Source organism: Poromitra crassiceps, assembly GCF_964638095.1.
Source record: "Poromitra crassiceps genome assembly, chromosome: 12".
In the NCBI taxonomy this organism is placed as follows: Eukaryota; Metazoa; Chordata; class Actinopteri; order Beryciformes; family Melamphaidae; genus Poromitra; species Poromitra crassiceps.
In genome coordinates this window covers 33,449,687-33,465,396 of record NC_139632.1, presented here as the reverse complement: position 1 = coordinate 33,465,396, position 15,710 = coordinate 33,449,687, and the positions used below count along the sequence as shown (strand labels likewise).

General features: G+C 47.1%; 1 protein-coding gene across 6 annotated transcripts in view; it reads left to right on the top strand.

Annotated features, from left to right (window-relative positions):
* Positions 1 to 15,710, top strand: part of rabgap1l (RAB GTPase activating protein 1-like) — a 206,983-nt gene that overhangs the window by 147,054 nt on the left and 44,219 nt on the right. For all 6 annotated transcript variants that reach the window (XR_014553200.1, XR_014553201.1, XM_083647095.1 and 3 more), the window contains exons 17-18: positions 209 to 352; positions 3,948 to 3,989. Coding sequence is in view for 4 of the 6 variants with exons in the window: in XM_083647095.1 (XP_083503221.1) it covers positions 209 to 352; positions 3,948 to 3,989 (186 nt within the window). In the remaining 2 variants the exon portion in view is untranslated. The remainder of the gene's footprint in view (positions 1 to 208; positions 353 to 3,947; positions 3,990 to 15,710) is intronic.

Here is a 15,710-nt window from a genome sequence, read left to right as displayed (position 1 = left end):
AAGCCAACTGCAGTTCCTTGAATTGCCACTTGAGACTGGCTCCAAAGCGAGTCAACCCCCATAGACCCCCATGTTAAAATTCCCAACTTTACAGCAGAAATAAACATGTTTACAGCCTGATACAAAAAAAGGTCTCTACAGCTAATTTACAACTACAGGTGGTGAATTTGTATATAACTCACCCGCTTCTACAAAAACACTGTTGCAGGAGCAGCTTCCCGATCTGTGGGCTCACTTCCAGGATCTGAACCTGGAGGCTCACATGTACGCCTCCCAGTGGTTCCTCACCCTCTTCACCGCCAAGTTCCCCCTCTGCATGGTGTTCCACATCACTGACCTGCTGCTCTGTGAGGTAACGGGACCGCACCGTTCAACACACTGTACAGAGGGTAACATAACGCACCCTACGCACCACACCGCTTAACACACTGTACAGAGGGTAACATAACGCACCCTACCGACCGCACCGCTTAACACACTGTACAGAGGGTAACATAACAGTGTGTGTGTGTGTGTGTGAGATCATGTGTTTTTAGTCACTTTAACTTTCTCCTCTGTCGTATTGTGAAATGTTTCATTCGAGGACATCAAGCATCCAGGTTCTCCTCTTCTCCTTTCCTCTCTCTTTGTCCCTCTCTCTCTCTCCTCCCATTGGCCCCAGGCAGAACAATTAACATTTGCCCTGGTCTTCATCAACCAATGAGCCACATGATGAGAATGTGCTCGTTAAGTGGATCCTCCTTGGGATGGAATCTCTAGGCACCTCACGATTCCATTACCATCGAGGCTATGATGTGATGATCAAATCATTATCAATGATTTTATTAGCATCGAGGCTATGATGTGATGACCAAATCATTATCAATGCGTCTTGATGCATTTTGCCCCGATACACAATTTGTTTTTGCTTCTCACTGTGTGACAACTGGCTACTTTTAAAACATAGTGTATTTTTAATCGTCCATAATTAAAATAATCCGATGGATTTAAGAGCAGCTGCTGACAGGAGAGATGATCTGTTTATGTGCTGATACTGTACTCAATACCTGAACAGGTTCAGGATTCAATATAACTAGGATATGATGTGATCAGTTCACAGTAGGGCTGCACGATTTATCGTATTTTCATCGTCATCGCGATATGAAAATGCGCGATGAACACATCGCAAAAGTCACGTGTTATCGGAAAAAAAAATTTTTTTTTTTTTTTTACAGTGCACATGAACGCAACATGCAAGATACCGGCTGAATAAGTGTCCAAATGTTCATGTCATTCTGGCCAATACTCCACTTCTGTTATAACAGTTCAGTCTGGAATATGGAATATCTTTCAATAATCGTTATGACTAAAAGGCTAAAAGTAATCTCATGTGTAAGAAATGACTGTTGTACATTGAAGTAAAAATGTAAATAATTAACTTGTTGGTTTTGGATTTTTTTTAGCTTCAAGAGTGCATTTTTGTTCGTATGACCCTCAACACAGGCTTTGAGAATCCCGTGCCACTTACTGATACGTATGCTTAAATTAACACACTCGTATTGCAAAATGAATTTAGGCCCTCACTGTAATACTTCAGAAGTTGAATTTGAAGTTCAGCATTAATACATTTGTCATTTTTTGTCTTAGATTTACCTTTGTGTGTTATTGCAATATAAAACTACATAATTGAGAATCGATTCTAGATTGTGGAATCGAGAATCGTTGGAATTGAGAATCGATTCTGGAATCGGATCGTGACCCCAGGAATCGGAATCGGATCGGATCGTGGCTTAGCCGGATCGGAGCACCCCTACCCATTAATTTTTTTTTTATAGCATTTTTTTATTTATCGCAGGTCATATCGTCATCGCAATATTGAACAGTGTTATCGCACATCGCAACTTTTCCTCATATCGTGCAGCCCTAGTTCACAGTGTTTTCCCTGGATTTTTGAGCCAAAGGTGGCAAAGATTGGAGAATGTGCATGGCATGGTACACTAGGCTTGGGCCAATATTCAATATTGAATATCACGATATTTGCTGCCATATATGCGGTATTTTTACAATGTTGATGAATAACGTTAAAAAGGGGGCGGTATTACAGGGCTTTTATTTTGAAAAGAAATGCCATGGAAGCTGCGAAGGACTGAGTTAAATGTATTTATAGCCGGTTTCACGGCCCTCGGCTCACCTGACTCGGCACCTAATTATGCCATATGAGTTTCAAACATGGTCGTGCATTTGTTACCTGCTATTAGTGTTATGTGTTGCTCCAGAGGGAGGAGTCAAGAAACTAAAGGAACAGCATGTGTGTATTTTATGTTGCACAACAAAGTTCTCTCTCTCTCTGTCTGTCTCTCTATCACACACACACACACTAAGATGCTGCCTCAGCGTTGTAGCGCCATCTAGAGGCCTACAGACAGAGTGCTGTGTGCAGACAGAGGTCTCTCTCCCTCTCTCTTTCTCTCTGTCTCCAGTTATTTTTGGAGGTGTCCAGATATTTTTAGCTCTGTGTTGCCATGTGAACCAGTTGTCAGGGTGACTGAGGAGACGGGTGTTCCCATGCAGAGCTGACATCAGCATCACATCTCTCTCTCTCTCACTCACTCACTCTGTCTCTCTCTCGCTCTCTCTCACTCACTCACTCTGTCTCTCTCACTCACTCTGTCTCTCTCTCTCACTCACTCTGTCTCTCTCACTCACTCTGTCTCTCTCTCGCTCTCTCTCTCTCACTCTGTCTCTCTCACTCACTGTCTCTCTCTCGCTCTCTCTCACTCACTCACTCTGTCTCTCTCACTCACTCTGTCTCTCTCTCTCACTCACTCACTCTGTCTCTCTCACTCACTGTCTCTCTCTCGCTCTCTCTCACTCACTCACTCTGTCTCTCTCACTCACTCTGTCTCTCTCTCTCACTCACTCACTCTCGCTCACTCACTCTGTCTCTCTCTCTCTCTCTCTCACACTCTCTCACTCTCTCTCTCTCTCTCTCTCACTCGCTCGCTCCTCATACCATGTTTAGCCTCTGTTATTCTTGAAGACGTTGATGCTGTAACTCAGTGACGTCTCCTTCACGCTGCAGCTGAAAACCCTGTCATTTAAAATGATTATCAACAATAATAATACTCAACTTTAGCTCTGCGGCGTCTTGCTAAAGAGCATTTTGCAAAGTGCTTACAGGCAATAAAGTAGCAACTAATAAAAGCCAATAAGATCAACAATAACAATTAGCGGACACAGATTGAAAGGTGTAGATCAGGGATACTCAACTTGCTTTGCCGGGGGGCCACTTTCGTGAAATGATAGAAGGCCAGGGGCCAGTTAATAAACAAACAATATACATTTTTCCTGCAGCGGATTGTAGGTTTTTGGGGTGTCAGCCCGAGTTTAGTCTGACAATGTTGTGCACACCGGATAGTTAGTTAAGTTAAGTTAGTTAGGTTAAGTACATACATAAGTGCCTGGGTAGCGAGCAGATGGCGGCATTTGACAATTTAGCAGCTAAATCATAGATTATTGAAAGATATTCCCTATTCCAGACTGAAATGCTATAACAGAAGTATTGGCCAGAATGACATGAACATTTGGACACTTATTCAGCCGGTATCTTGCATGTTGCGTTCAGGTGCACTGTAAAAAAAGAAAGGAAAAAAAAAAAAAAAAAATGCGGGCCGCCCGCAAGTTGAGTATCACTGGTGTAGATAGTATATCGTTGTCAAATGAATAATGATGCCTTGGTATGATCACAGTAAACAGTAGTAGACAGATAGTGATGCCTTGGTATGATCACAGTAAACAGTAGTAGACAGATAGTGATGCCTTGGTATGATCACAGTCAACAGTAGGAGACAGACGTTTTCAGATCTGGCAGTCTGCTGGCTTTTAAAAGTCTGGAAATATCCGATAAATACTGTTTGTAAATAGATTGTTTGTGAGTTTCTCTAACCCAGCTCTCCTCTGTCCTGCAGGGGCTCAGCATCATCTTCAACGTGGCTCTGGCTCTGCTCAAGGTGAGACTGACGTCCTTATCGCTGTCTCGCCGTCTCATCTGTCTCAGCTGTCTCACCGTCTCAGCTGTCCTCCCAAGTCCCATCGCTTTGTGACAGTGTGTGACTGAAGGCTCGGTGCCAGCCAAGGCTGTCCTGGTGCTTAAGATCAGTCAAGCCCATCTTGTGATTTCTAGTCAAGCTCACAAAGGATCTACAGTCTGCACTGAATTATAAAACAACATGCCGCTCGTGCACCCTACAACAGCATACGAGCCAATGTCAAAACCCACAACTCACTACAACAACAAAAACTCAAAACAATATTTCAGTTTGATATCAATATATAGTGTTTGGGGGGGGGGGGGGGGGGATCTATTCACAAAATGCATAATGATGAGGTCATGTACTGACCCGAGCACAGGCAGTTAGAATAACTATATACAGTAGAAATAGACACTCTTCCCGCTGATGGTTTCATTTGCTGATGTAGGTCATGTAGAGACATTAGTCCATTAATTAGTCCATCGACCAGAACATTTATCAACTATTTTTTATAATCCATGAATCGTTTAGACTCATTTTTAAGGGGGAAAATGCTACAATTCTCTCATTCCAGCTTCTTAAATCTTCTGAATATGTTCTGGTTTCTTTAGTCTTCTATCACAGTAAACTGATTCTCTTTGGGTTGTGGACTGTTGGTCAGGACAAAATAAGACATTTGATGATGTCATTTTGGGCTTTGTGGAAAAAGTGAGCGATATGTTGTGACATTTTATAGACTAAACGGCTAATCGATTCGTCGAAAAAGTAGTCGACAGATTAATTGATAATGATCTTTTTTGGCGACCACATTTCTTTCACACTTTAAAAATGACTTAAAAAGTACAAATCAAATGCTCAGTTACAGTAATGAGAAGAATTGCTGTTTGTTACTTCTACTCTTGTTGTTTTTGCATTATAAGCCATTACATAATCACATCATAAAATATCACAATACATCATATAGAATTATACATCTGGATTGACATAGACTTAAAATAATACAGTATGTTGAGTTCAGGAATATTTATATTGATGAATAACGTTATCTGGCATACACGGAGCTAGCTCATAACACGTGTGATATGTCATGACACAACTGACCCGGGTCTCCTGGGATCAAATAGATGACTTAACGCGCTGGCTTCAGCGTCTTAATGCGTTGTGAACACGTCACAATGTGAAGTGTTGTGGCGCTTCCTGCTGTGGTTCTGATGTGATCACTGTGACTGCAGTGAAATGTTGAAGCAGAGACAGAGAGTCTGCTCTCTGAGGAGGAGAGGAGATCAGGCAGGCTGTCAGCTGGCTGGCGCCCCCTGCAAGTCAAACACAGGAACTACATACAGCTGGAGGGGAGGTTTTCCCCAGAGACCTCAGTCAGATTGACTTGCTTGAAACTTGGTTGATGCATGAAGAGAAGACTTGACTTGACTAGGGTCCTGGTGACTTGGGACTTCACTCTGACTTGTACTTTGATGACTTGTAAAAGGTTTCTTAAGTCTTGTGTTTGTGTCAATGACTTGGCTTGAAAGTCATGAGATTTGTTCCAGCAGACGATCACATTTAAATTCTGTTTTCTGAATTTGTATGGAATGATTGAATTTATCGAAGTTGAAACTGATTGTAGAAATCAAACTCATGATGCTATTACCAAGTTTTTATCCTATTAAAACCATATTGTATTGATTGGTATTTATTTAGTTTTCTTTAAGATATTGAATTGATACTGTACTCTTGATTTGCTCTGACTTGACTAATGGGTTGAGAATCACAGGTTTCCTTTCTCCTTGGTCCCCCTGGTGGGCAGCTCATACACTGCAGTTTATCTTTGTAATGTGAACTCAATGAACCATTATATATATAATATTTATATATTATGCTCTTTAGTTTATGTACAAGGCTTATTTACAGATGCTGGCATAAAGCATCCGTAGGTGCAAATTTGAGAGAAAACAATTTGTGCATTATTAGAAGATGCTATCTGGAAGAATAAAAAAGCTGGTGGAACTGCAGTGTCATGCTCATACCCTTAAAGAATGCAGATTCAATTCATTAAATAAATAAAGATTTCAAGAATGATGAATAGGTCAGTCTAAAGCCTTAATGACTGCAGTATCATTAAAGAATCCAAACAATGTTCACCATTTAGAAAACCAGTCATCTACACTTCTGCTGTTCTAACTGGCAGAATTGTAAGCTTTCTGGGGCTGATGATGACTGTTCATTTCCCCACGCTGTACACAGTGTTGTTCCACGCTGTACACAGTGTTGTTCCACGCTGTACACAGTGTTGTTCCACGCTGTACACAGTGTTGTTCCACGCTGTACGCAGTGTTGTTCCACGCTGTACACAGTGTTGTTCCACGCTGTACACAGTGTTGTTCCACGCTGTACGCAGTGTTGTTCCACGCTGTACACAGTGTTGTTCCACGCTGTACACAGTGTTGTTCCACGCTGTACACAGTGTTGTTCCAGGCTGTACACAGTGTTGTTCCACGCTGTACACAGTGTTGTTCCACGCTGTACAGTGTTGTTCCACGCTGTACGCAGTGTTGTTCCACGCTGTACGCAGTGTTGTTCCACGCTGTACAGTGTTGTTCCACGCTGTACGCAGTGTTGTTCCACGCTGTACACAGTGTTGTTCCACGCTGTACGTAGTGTTGTTCCACGCTGTACGCAGTGTTGTTCCACGCTGTACGCAGTGTTGTTCCACGCTGTACAGTGTTGTTCCACGCTGTACGCAGTGTTGTTCCACGCTGTACACAGTGTTGTTCCACGCTGTACGTAGTGTTGTTCCACGCTGTACGCAGTGTTGTTCCACGCTGTACGCAGTGTTGTTCCACGCTGTACACAGTGTTGTTCCACGCTGTACACAGTGTTGTTCCACGCTGTACGTAGTGTTGTTCCACGCTGTACAGTGTTGTTCCACGCTGTACACAGTGTTGTTCCACGCTGTACAGTGTTGTTCCACGCTGTACGCAGTGTTGTTCCACGCTGTACACAGTGTTGTTCCACGCTGTACGCAGTGTTGTTCCACACTGTACACAGTGTTGTTCCACGCTGTACACAGTGTTGTTCCACGCTGTACGCAGTGTTGTTCCACGCTGTACAGTGTTGTTCCACGCTGTACACAGTGTTGTTCCACGCTGTACACAGTGTTGTTCCACACTGTACACAGTGTTGTTCCACACTGTACGCAGTGTTGTTCCACGCTGTACGCAGTGTTGTTCCACGCTGTACGCAGTGTTGTTCCACGCTGTACGCAGTGTTGTTCCACGCTGTACACAGTGTTGTTCCACGCTGTACGCAGTGTTGTTCCACGCTGTACACAGTGTTGTTCCACGCTGTACGCAGTGTTGTTCCACGCTGTACACAGTGTTGTTCCACGCTGTACGCAGTGTTGTTCCACGCTGTACGCAGTGTTGTTCCACGCTGTACGCAGTGTTGTTCCACGCTGTACAGTGTTGTTCCACGCTGTACGCAGTGTTGTTCCACGCTGTACGCAGTGTTGTTCCACGCTGTACACAGTGTTGTTCCACGCTGTACGTAGTGTTGTTCCACGCTGTACGCAGTGTTGTTCCACGCTGTACACAGTGTTGTTCCACGCTGTACGCAGTGTTGTTCCACGCTGTACACAGTGTTGTTCCACGCTGTACACAGTGTTGTTCCACGCTGTACGTAGTGTTGTTCCACGCTGTACAGTGTTGTTCCACGCTGTACACAGTGTTGTTCCACGCTGTACAGTGTTGTTCCACGCTGTACGCAGTGTTGTTCCACGCTGTACACAGTGTTGTTCCACGCTGTACACAGTGTTGTTCCACGCTGTACACAGTGTTGTTCCACACTGTACGCAGTGTTGTTCCACGCTGTACACAGTGTTGTTCCACACTGTACACAGTGTTGTTCCACGCTGTACACAGTGTTGTTCCACGCTGTACACAGTGTTGTTCCACGCTGTACGCAGTGTTGTAGTCGAGTCGGACACAGACTCGAGTCCAAGTCTGATGACTCAGATTTGGACTTGGATTCGAGCATTTATGCATTCAGACTCGGGAGTTGAGATGAGGACTGCGACTTCTTAATTGATCAATTAACAAAAGTCTGAGAGACTTTTTTGTTTTATTTTTGCAATCTCTGAAGACAGATTTTCGATTTGCATGAAAATCTAGTAGAAACAAAGATGGTTGACGTAATAATAAATTCAACTTGGTGAAGACTCAGAACCAAAAAACTACCAAGGCACACTGTTTGCAGAATTTTTAAAAAGCCTTTAATTAAGTGGCTTCACGCCTACGCGTTTCGACACATAGTTTTCATCAGGGCATCAAGGACAAAGTGAATCTCATTCACAAAAATACTGTGGCTGGTGGCTACTACAGCCAATCAGAGTTGTGGTTGAATAATTGACACAGGTGGAGTTAACCAGGTAGGTGTGTACATAATCAAGTCTATAGGCATCAAACAACCACAAATTGTCAAATAGAAAATCAATCATATAGAAATACAGTTTCATAGAAAAATACATAAAATAAGACAATAATGTTGGTTCCCAAACATCCCTGGTTACCTGTAGAAAGTAAAAAAACAGATTACCAACAGGGGATGAGAATAGGGAGAGAGGGGAATGGGGGGGGGAGGACACACTGAATGAGATATTTACAAATTTACAGCTTTAGACCAAAACTCAACATAGCAAGTTTTTAGAGGTAGGGTAGGTAGTCCAGTTCTTCATTTAGGCCTGGACTTTTAGTGGCCCTTAACTTAAAAATCCAAAAAGTTTCTCTTTGAAACAGTTTTTTTAATTGATCTCCTCCCCTTTTAGACAGTTCTATGACCTCTGTACCTATGGTTGCGTGAAAATCTGTTGGCACGGTCGAAGAAAATCCAAATAATAGTGCTCCTAATAATACTGGGGCGCTCGGTAAAATTAGGATAAAGGGGCGGCCGGGCGAGTTGAGGTCCGGTTCCAGACTCAGGTAATGAGGCGCTCGACGTGGACTCTTCTTTGGTGACTTGGACTCAGACTGGAACGCTGGGGACTCGAGACTCGACTGGAGCTGGAGATATAGTGACTTGACTACAACACTGGCTGTACCTCACATGTCACTTGTCTTGTTGTTAAGCTGGATGCTGTGTAAGGCGGAGACAGAGGCAGGAAGAGGAAGTGCTGCTGCACTAAGATAAAAGCCAGTAAACCCTCTGGGCCGGCCGCTCTGCTCAGAGAGGAGGCAGAGACATGAGAGGTGCATCATCATCATCATCATCATCATCACATAGTGTGTTTACATAAGAACAGCAAAGAATCAGGTCATTCCATCCATGCCTTCACATGCACTCTGATCATGTGATGGTCTCTGATCATGTGATCTCTGATCATGTGATCTCTGATCATGTGATCTCTGATCATGTGATGGTTTACATAGTTCTCTCCTGAAGGAAGTGAGCTCAAAGTCAAATGTTCCTGCCACTTTTGGCTTTTGAACATGGAACCTTTTTGAGTACTACTGAGTAGTAGTAGTAGTAGTAGTAGGAGTAGTAGTAGTAGTAGGAGTAGTAATATAGCAGAAGTAGTAGTGGAATTAGTACTAGATTTTACAGTTAGACATTTAGTGGTCACTTTTATCCAGAGAGATACTTAGGGACTTAGACTGTAACTGTAGAATAAGCTTCAGTTCCCACATTTCCTGTTTCTAAAATTACCAAAAAATGTAATGAATCATATTGTAGGTGCTCTTTTATTTGAGCAAAACAACTCAAATCAAACGTGTTCTGTGTGAAGAGAGAGAAATGGTGCTGATGTGAGGGAAGAGCGGGTACCGGCTGGCAACAGAGGATGGGAACAGAGAAGAAAATGAGGATGGGAGGAAGGGGCTTCCACTGCTGGCCTCCTATTGGCCAGGCATGACGGCATCCTCCCGGGAGGCTCCCCCCTCCCCCTCCCCCTCCCCCTCCCTCCCTCTCTTCAGGAGCATCACAGAGCCGTAGCAGCTCCCTCACTGACACGCGGAGGAGGCCAGCTACGCTTCTTATTTTTCCCCTCTTCTTCTTCTTTTGCTCCCTTGTACGCCAGCCTGGAGCTACTTGTTCTTCTTCTCCTCCTCTTCTCGTTCTCCCTCTCTTCCACCACCACCTGCACCTCCTACCTCCTCTGTGGCTCTCGCTCCATCTCCGCCACACTACCTCTCCTCTGCGTCCACCGCCGACATCTCTGCAACGGAGCCGCCCCTGCTAGCTGCTAGCCGTTAGCATCACAAAAGGGGAGAGAGAGAGAGAGAGTGAGCGGTGGAGAGAGAGAGAGTTTCTCTGCTTTGCCTCGCCCCAGCTGCTGGCCTGGGCCATCACACACATGCGTGCGCACATGCACAAGCACACACACACGCATGCACGCACACACACACACACACACCCTCAGTCAGTCTGGCCTGTGTTGTAGAGAGGCAGAAGTGACAGAGCTGCCTTTTCAGGATTTACCGACTGCTGCTGAGCGGATGCTGGAACGCTGCCAGAGGTTCAGACACTGGAGTCCTCCTGGCTGGAGCTGCTGACCAGACTGCTTCTACTGGTCGGAGGTCAGATCAGAGGGTGCTTTACTGCACAGTGTGGACAAGAGGAGGTCAGATCAGAGGGTGCTTTACTGCACAGTGTGGACAAGAGGAGCTAACAGATCAGAGGGTGCTTTACTGCACAGTGTGGACAAGAGGAGCTAACAGATCAGAGGGTGCTTTACTGCACAGTGTGGACAAGAGGAGCTAACAGATCAGAGGGTGCTTTACTGCACAGTGTGGACAAGAGGAGCTAACAGATCAGAGGGTGCTTTACTGCACAGTGTGGACAAGAGGATCTAACAGATCAGAGGGTGCTTTACTGCACAGTGTGGACAAGAGGAGCTAACAGATCAGAGGGTGCTTTACTGCACAGTGTGGACAAGAGGAGCTAACAGATCAGAGGGTGCTTTACTGCACAGTGTGGACAAGAGGAGCTAACAGATCAGAGGGTGCTTTACTGCACAGTGTGGACAAGAGGATCTAACAGATCAGAGGGTGCTTTACTGCACAGTGTGGACAAGAGGATCTAACAGATCAGAGGGTGCTTTACTGCACAGTGTGGACAAGAGGAGGTCAGATCAGAGGGTGCTTTACTGCACCGTGTGGACAAGAGGATCTAACAGATCAGAGGGTGCTTTACTGCACCGTGTGGACAAGAGGAGCTAACAGATCAGAGGGTGCTTTACTGCACAGTGTGGACAAGAGGAGCTAACAGATCAGAGGGTGCTTTACTGCACTGTGTGGACAAGAGGATCTAACAGATCAGAGGGTGCTTTACTGCACTGTGTGGACAAGAGGAACTAACAGATCAGAGGGTGCTTTACTGCACCGTGTGGACAAGAGGAGCTAACAGATCAGAGGGTGCTTTACTGCACCGTGTGGACAAGAGGAGCTAACAGATCAGAGGGTGCTTTACTGCACCGTGTGGACAAGAGGAGCTAACAGATCAGAGGGTGCTTTACTGCACAGTGTGGACAAGAGGAACTAACAGATCAGAGGGTGCTTTACTGCACAGTGTGGACAAGAGGAGCTAACAGATCAGAGGGTGCTTTACTGCACAGTGTGGACAAGAGGAACTAACAGATCAGAGGGTGCTTTACTGCACAGTGTGGACAAGAGGAACTAACAGATCAGAGGGTGCTTTACTGCACAGTGTGGACAAGAGGAGGTCAGATCAGAGGGTGCTTTACTGCACCGTGTGGACAAGAGGATCTAACAGATCAGAGGGTGCTTTACTGCACAGTGTGGACAAGAGGAGCTAACGGATCAGAGGGTGCTTTACTGCACAGTGTGGACAAGAGGAGCTAACAGATCAGAGGGTGCTTTACTGCACAGTGTGGACAAGAGGAGCTAACAGATCAGAGGGTGCTTTACTGCACTGTGTGGACAAGAGGAGCTAACAGATCAGAGGGTGCTTTACTGCACAGTGTGGACAAGAGGATCTAACAGATCAGAGGGTGCTTTACTGCACAGTGTGGACAAGAGGAGGTCAGATCAGAGGGTGCTTTACTGCACAGTGTGGACAAGAGGAGCTAATGTGTTTTTTTAACCAAACCCACTTTTCTTCCTGCGTGTTTATGTCTGCGCCGTTAGCTCGAGCCGTGCCTCTCGAGTCTGAGTCACCGAGTTCAGCAGCATCCGCTCAGCCATAAACAAGTCAGCACACACACGCACGCACGCATGCGCGTACACACACACAGACACACACACACACACACACACACACACGCACGCACGTACACACACACACACACACACACACACACACACACACACACAACACACACACACACACGCACACACTCGGGGCAGAGAGGCTGCCATGCTAACAGAGCAGACACTCTGCTCTGCCTCGCCTGTGGAGTGTTCTGGATGAAAGGAGCCATGTTGTTATTTCAGAGGATTTGACATTTGAAAGCCAGCTGAGATCCCGTCGGCCTGCTCCCAGGTGTGACCTCCTGCTCCCAGGTGTGGCCTCCTGCTCCCAGGTGTGGCCTCCTGCTCCCAGGTGTGGCCTCCTGCTCCCAGGTGTGGCCTCCTGCTCCCAGGTGTGGCCTCCTGCTCCCAGGTGTGGCCTCCTGCTCCCAGGTGTGGCCTCCTGCTCCCAGGTGTGGCCTCCTGCTCCCAGGTGTGGCCTCCTGCTCCCAGGTGTGGCCTCCTGCTCCCAGGTGTGGCCTGCTCCCAGGTGTGGCCACATTAGAGAATATCAGCTGCTTTGACCCGTTGTCTCATTCGCTCATTCTGAACCGCGAGCGTTAAGGCCACTCTGTCAGAGAGACTGGGGGATTCTCTCTGTCTCTCTCTGTCTCTGTCTCTCTGTCTCTCTCTCTCTCTCTGTCTCTCTGTTTCTCTCTCTCTTTGAAGTCTGACTAGGAAGGAACAAATCAAAAGGTGGGGAACTCGTCTGTCACCGCCGCTCGTGTGCTGAGTGGCTTTGTTGCTAGGCAACGGCATACCTGGTTGGAGTTGGCAGGGAGAGTTTGGGCAGAGGGAGGATGAGAGTCAGCAGTGTGACTGTGTCTCAGGCCCAGTCGGGGAGGTAGCGGGACATTCAGCATTATGCCGAGAGCAGCATCAGAACCTCACTTTCCCACTGCGGTGCTGTCGGGCCTGTGGCCGGAGTCTGGACTCTGACAGAGGCTCCAGCCTGAGAGGATTCTCTGCGGCTCAGAGGAACCTGATCCGTTATACCTCCGTGAGCCTCGGATGTTCCCGGTTCTGCTGAGTCGCCTCTTTTGCCGGAAGCGTCCCTCCTGTGCTCCATTCCCAGCTGGCATCCGGAGCGTCGGTCTGTTGTTGTGACGCTGCCTCTGATGCTCCGTTATCCACTCCTCTTCCTGAAAGCTCAGCTGCCTCTTTCAGCGGGACACACCAGCATCAGTACCTAAACCCACTGGACTGACGGAGCTCTTCACCCCCCCCCCGGTACCGCCCCTCAGCCAGCTCCCAGAAACCCCCGGGACATTCGGACGACACGCTGGAGTCACCCGCCACCATGGCCCCGGAGCGGGACCACCCCTCGCCCTCACCCTGCCCCACGCCTCAGGCCTCCCCTCCCCCGGTTCCCGCCCCTGCGCCCCAGCCGCTGTCCCCCACGGCCCTGGCCCCCCAGCTGCCGTCCCCCCCTCCCCTGCCGCCTGCTGCCCTCTACCCCCAGCTGCTGTCCCCCCCAGCGGTCCGCAGGGCAGCGGGGGACGCAGGGGGGAAGGCGGAGGAGGGGCTGCCCTGCGGCGAGGCCTCTGCTGAGTCGGTGTGCAAGGTGATGGGGCTCCTCGGGATGGGACACCGCCTGTTCGTCCCCAGGCTGCTGGCGGTGAGACGGGGGGACTGGGAGTGGGGGTGGGGGGGAAATCGATATAGCATCACGATATTTTCTGTGGGAATATATTGTATCGCACGAATGCCAAGTATCGCAATATTTTATTATATAAATTGTCAAGTGCATCATGCAACATTCATAACCGGTTTTTATGACAGTGTTGGTCAGTCTGTCTGCTTGACAATCCCATTTTGCTGCAATAAAAATTATTGAAGTGAGATGAACAGACTGGTAACTTGATCTGATTACATAAAACAGATGTTGACAAAGTTTGTTCCTTCGGGGACATAATTTGCAGTTGAAAAAAGATAATATATCGCAATATTTTTTTAAATGGCAATAATATTGTATCATGACTTAAGTATCGGGATCATCTCGTATCACGGGGGGAGCGTGCGTTGGGTGCGCTGAGACAGTCAAGTTTAGGGTTTGAGTGAAGGATTCACTTTGGGGTTTTTTGCACTTTGACTCATTATGGAGATTGTGACGGGTGTGGGGAGAAACAGCCGACCGGGACTGACCAAAAACTGCTTTTCTACCTTTTCTCTTAATTTTCACCGCCACTCACATTTCTTTCCACTTCTCTATCATGCAAATTCATTGGGTCTTCTCCATCTCACTTTCCCTCATTAGAAGTCACTCTGGAGAAGCGCACCAGCTAATTGCCTCAAATGTCAATCAATAGAAACGTCTGGTCTGTTTGCTAATTAGGAGTAGATGCCCATAACCTGTATCAGACGTATGCAAGCAGCAGCTCTCAGCACATGTCAGTCATGTCAAGTGTCTCCTGCTTCCTGCTTCCTGCTGCCTACAAGGTAGATCTCATGATACATCCTCATCCTTCACATGTTCTGTTCACCTTGGCCAGGAGGACGTGAGGAAACTGTGGTCCAGTGGGGATCAATGGAACAGAGTGCAGACTTGGCCCGTGAGCCGGACAGTTTGGCAGTCCGGTCCGGTCCAGTCCAGTTCTTCAGCTGTGTTTTGATGCTGTGCTGTGCAGAATGACCCAACATCTTGTTCTTCTTGCTGCTGTCTTTATTGGGAAACATCTGTCTGGATAAAGTGCTGTGAGGGGAACCAGCTGTCATTTGTTTTCTAACATCCATTAGTGTGGTGGAGCAGGGAGAGTGGGTTAGTGTGGTGGAGCAGGGAGAGTGGGTTAGTGTGGTGGAGCAGGGAGAGTGGGTTAGTGTGGTGGAGCAGGGAGAGTGGGTTAGTGTGGTGGAGCAGGGAGAGTGGGTTAGTGTGGTGGAGCAGGGAGAGTGGGTTAGTGTGGTGGAGCAGGGAGAGTGGGTTAGTGTGGTGGAGCAGGGAGAGTGGGTTAGTGTGGTGGAGCAGGGAGAGTGGGTTAGTGTGGTGGAGCAGGGAGAGTGGGTTGTGGCCGGCGGCCTCCTGTCCTCTTGGTCTCCATCAATCTCTCTGGCTGCTGTCTGCCTGTGGGAACACTATTGATTTGCTTCCAGTGGATCAGGCATTCTAATAAGGATAATAGTGTATCTCTGTCTGGGGCCCATAGTGACATGTGGTCACTGCATCAGCACACCACTGGATGGTGCTATCGCTCTTGTATTATAAGCTGTATTGACTGAGCTCCAGGCTGCTCTTCAACAGCACTTGGATCCACACAGTTTTAACACGCATTCACACTGGAAGCCTCCCAGTAAAACCACTGTGCTGCTTGCCTTGCTCAAGGGCTCAGTGCCTTGCGCTAGACTCTCGAGCACTACAACAGTTGTTCACTACAACAGCTGAGAGAGTGGAGGGTGTTATGCCAAATTCACATGGATTCAGGTGGGCAGCAAAACAGATTTCATTTTAGTGGATGATTCGGGCAGC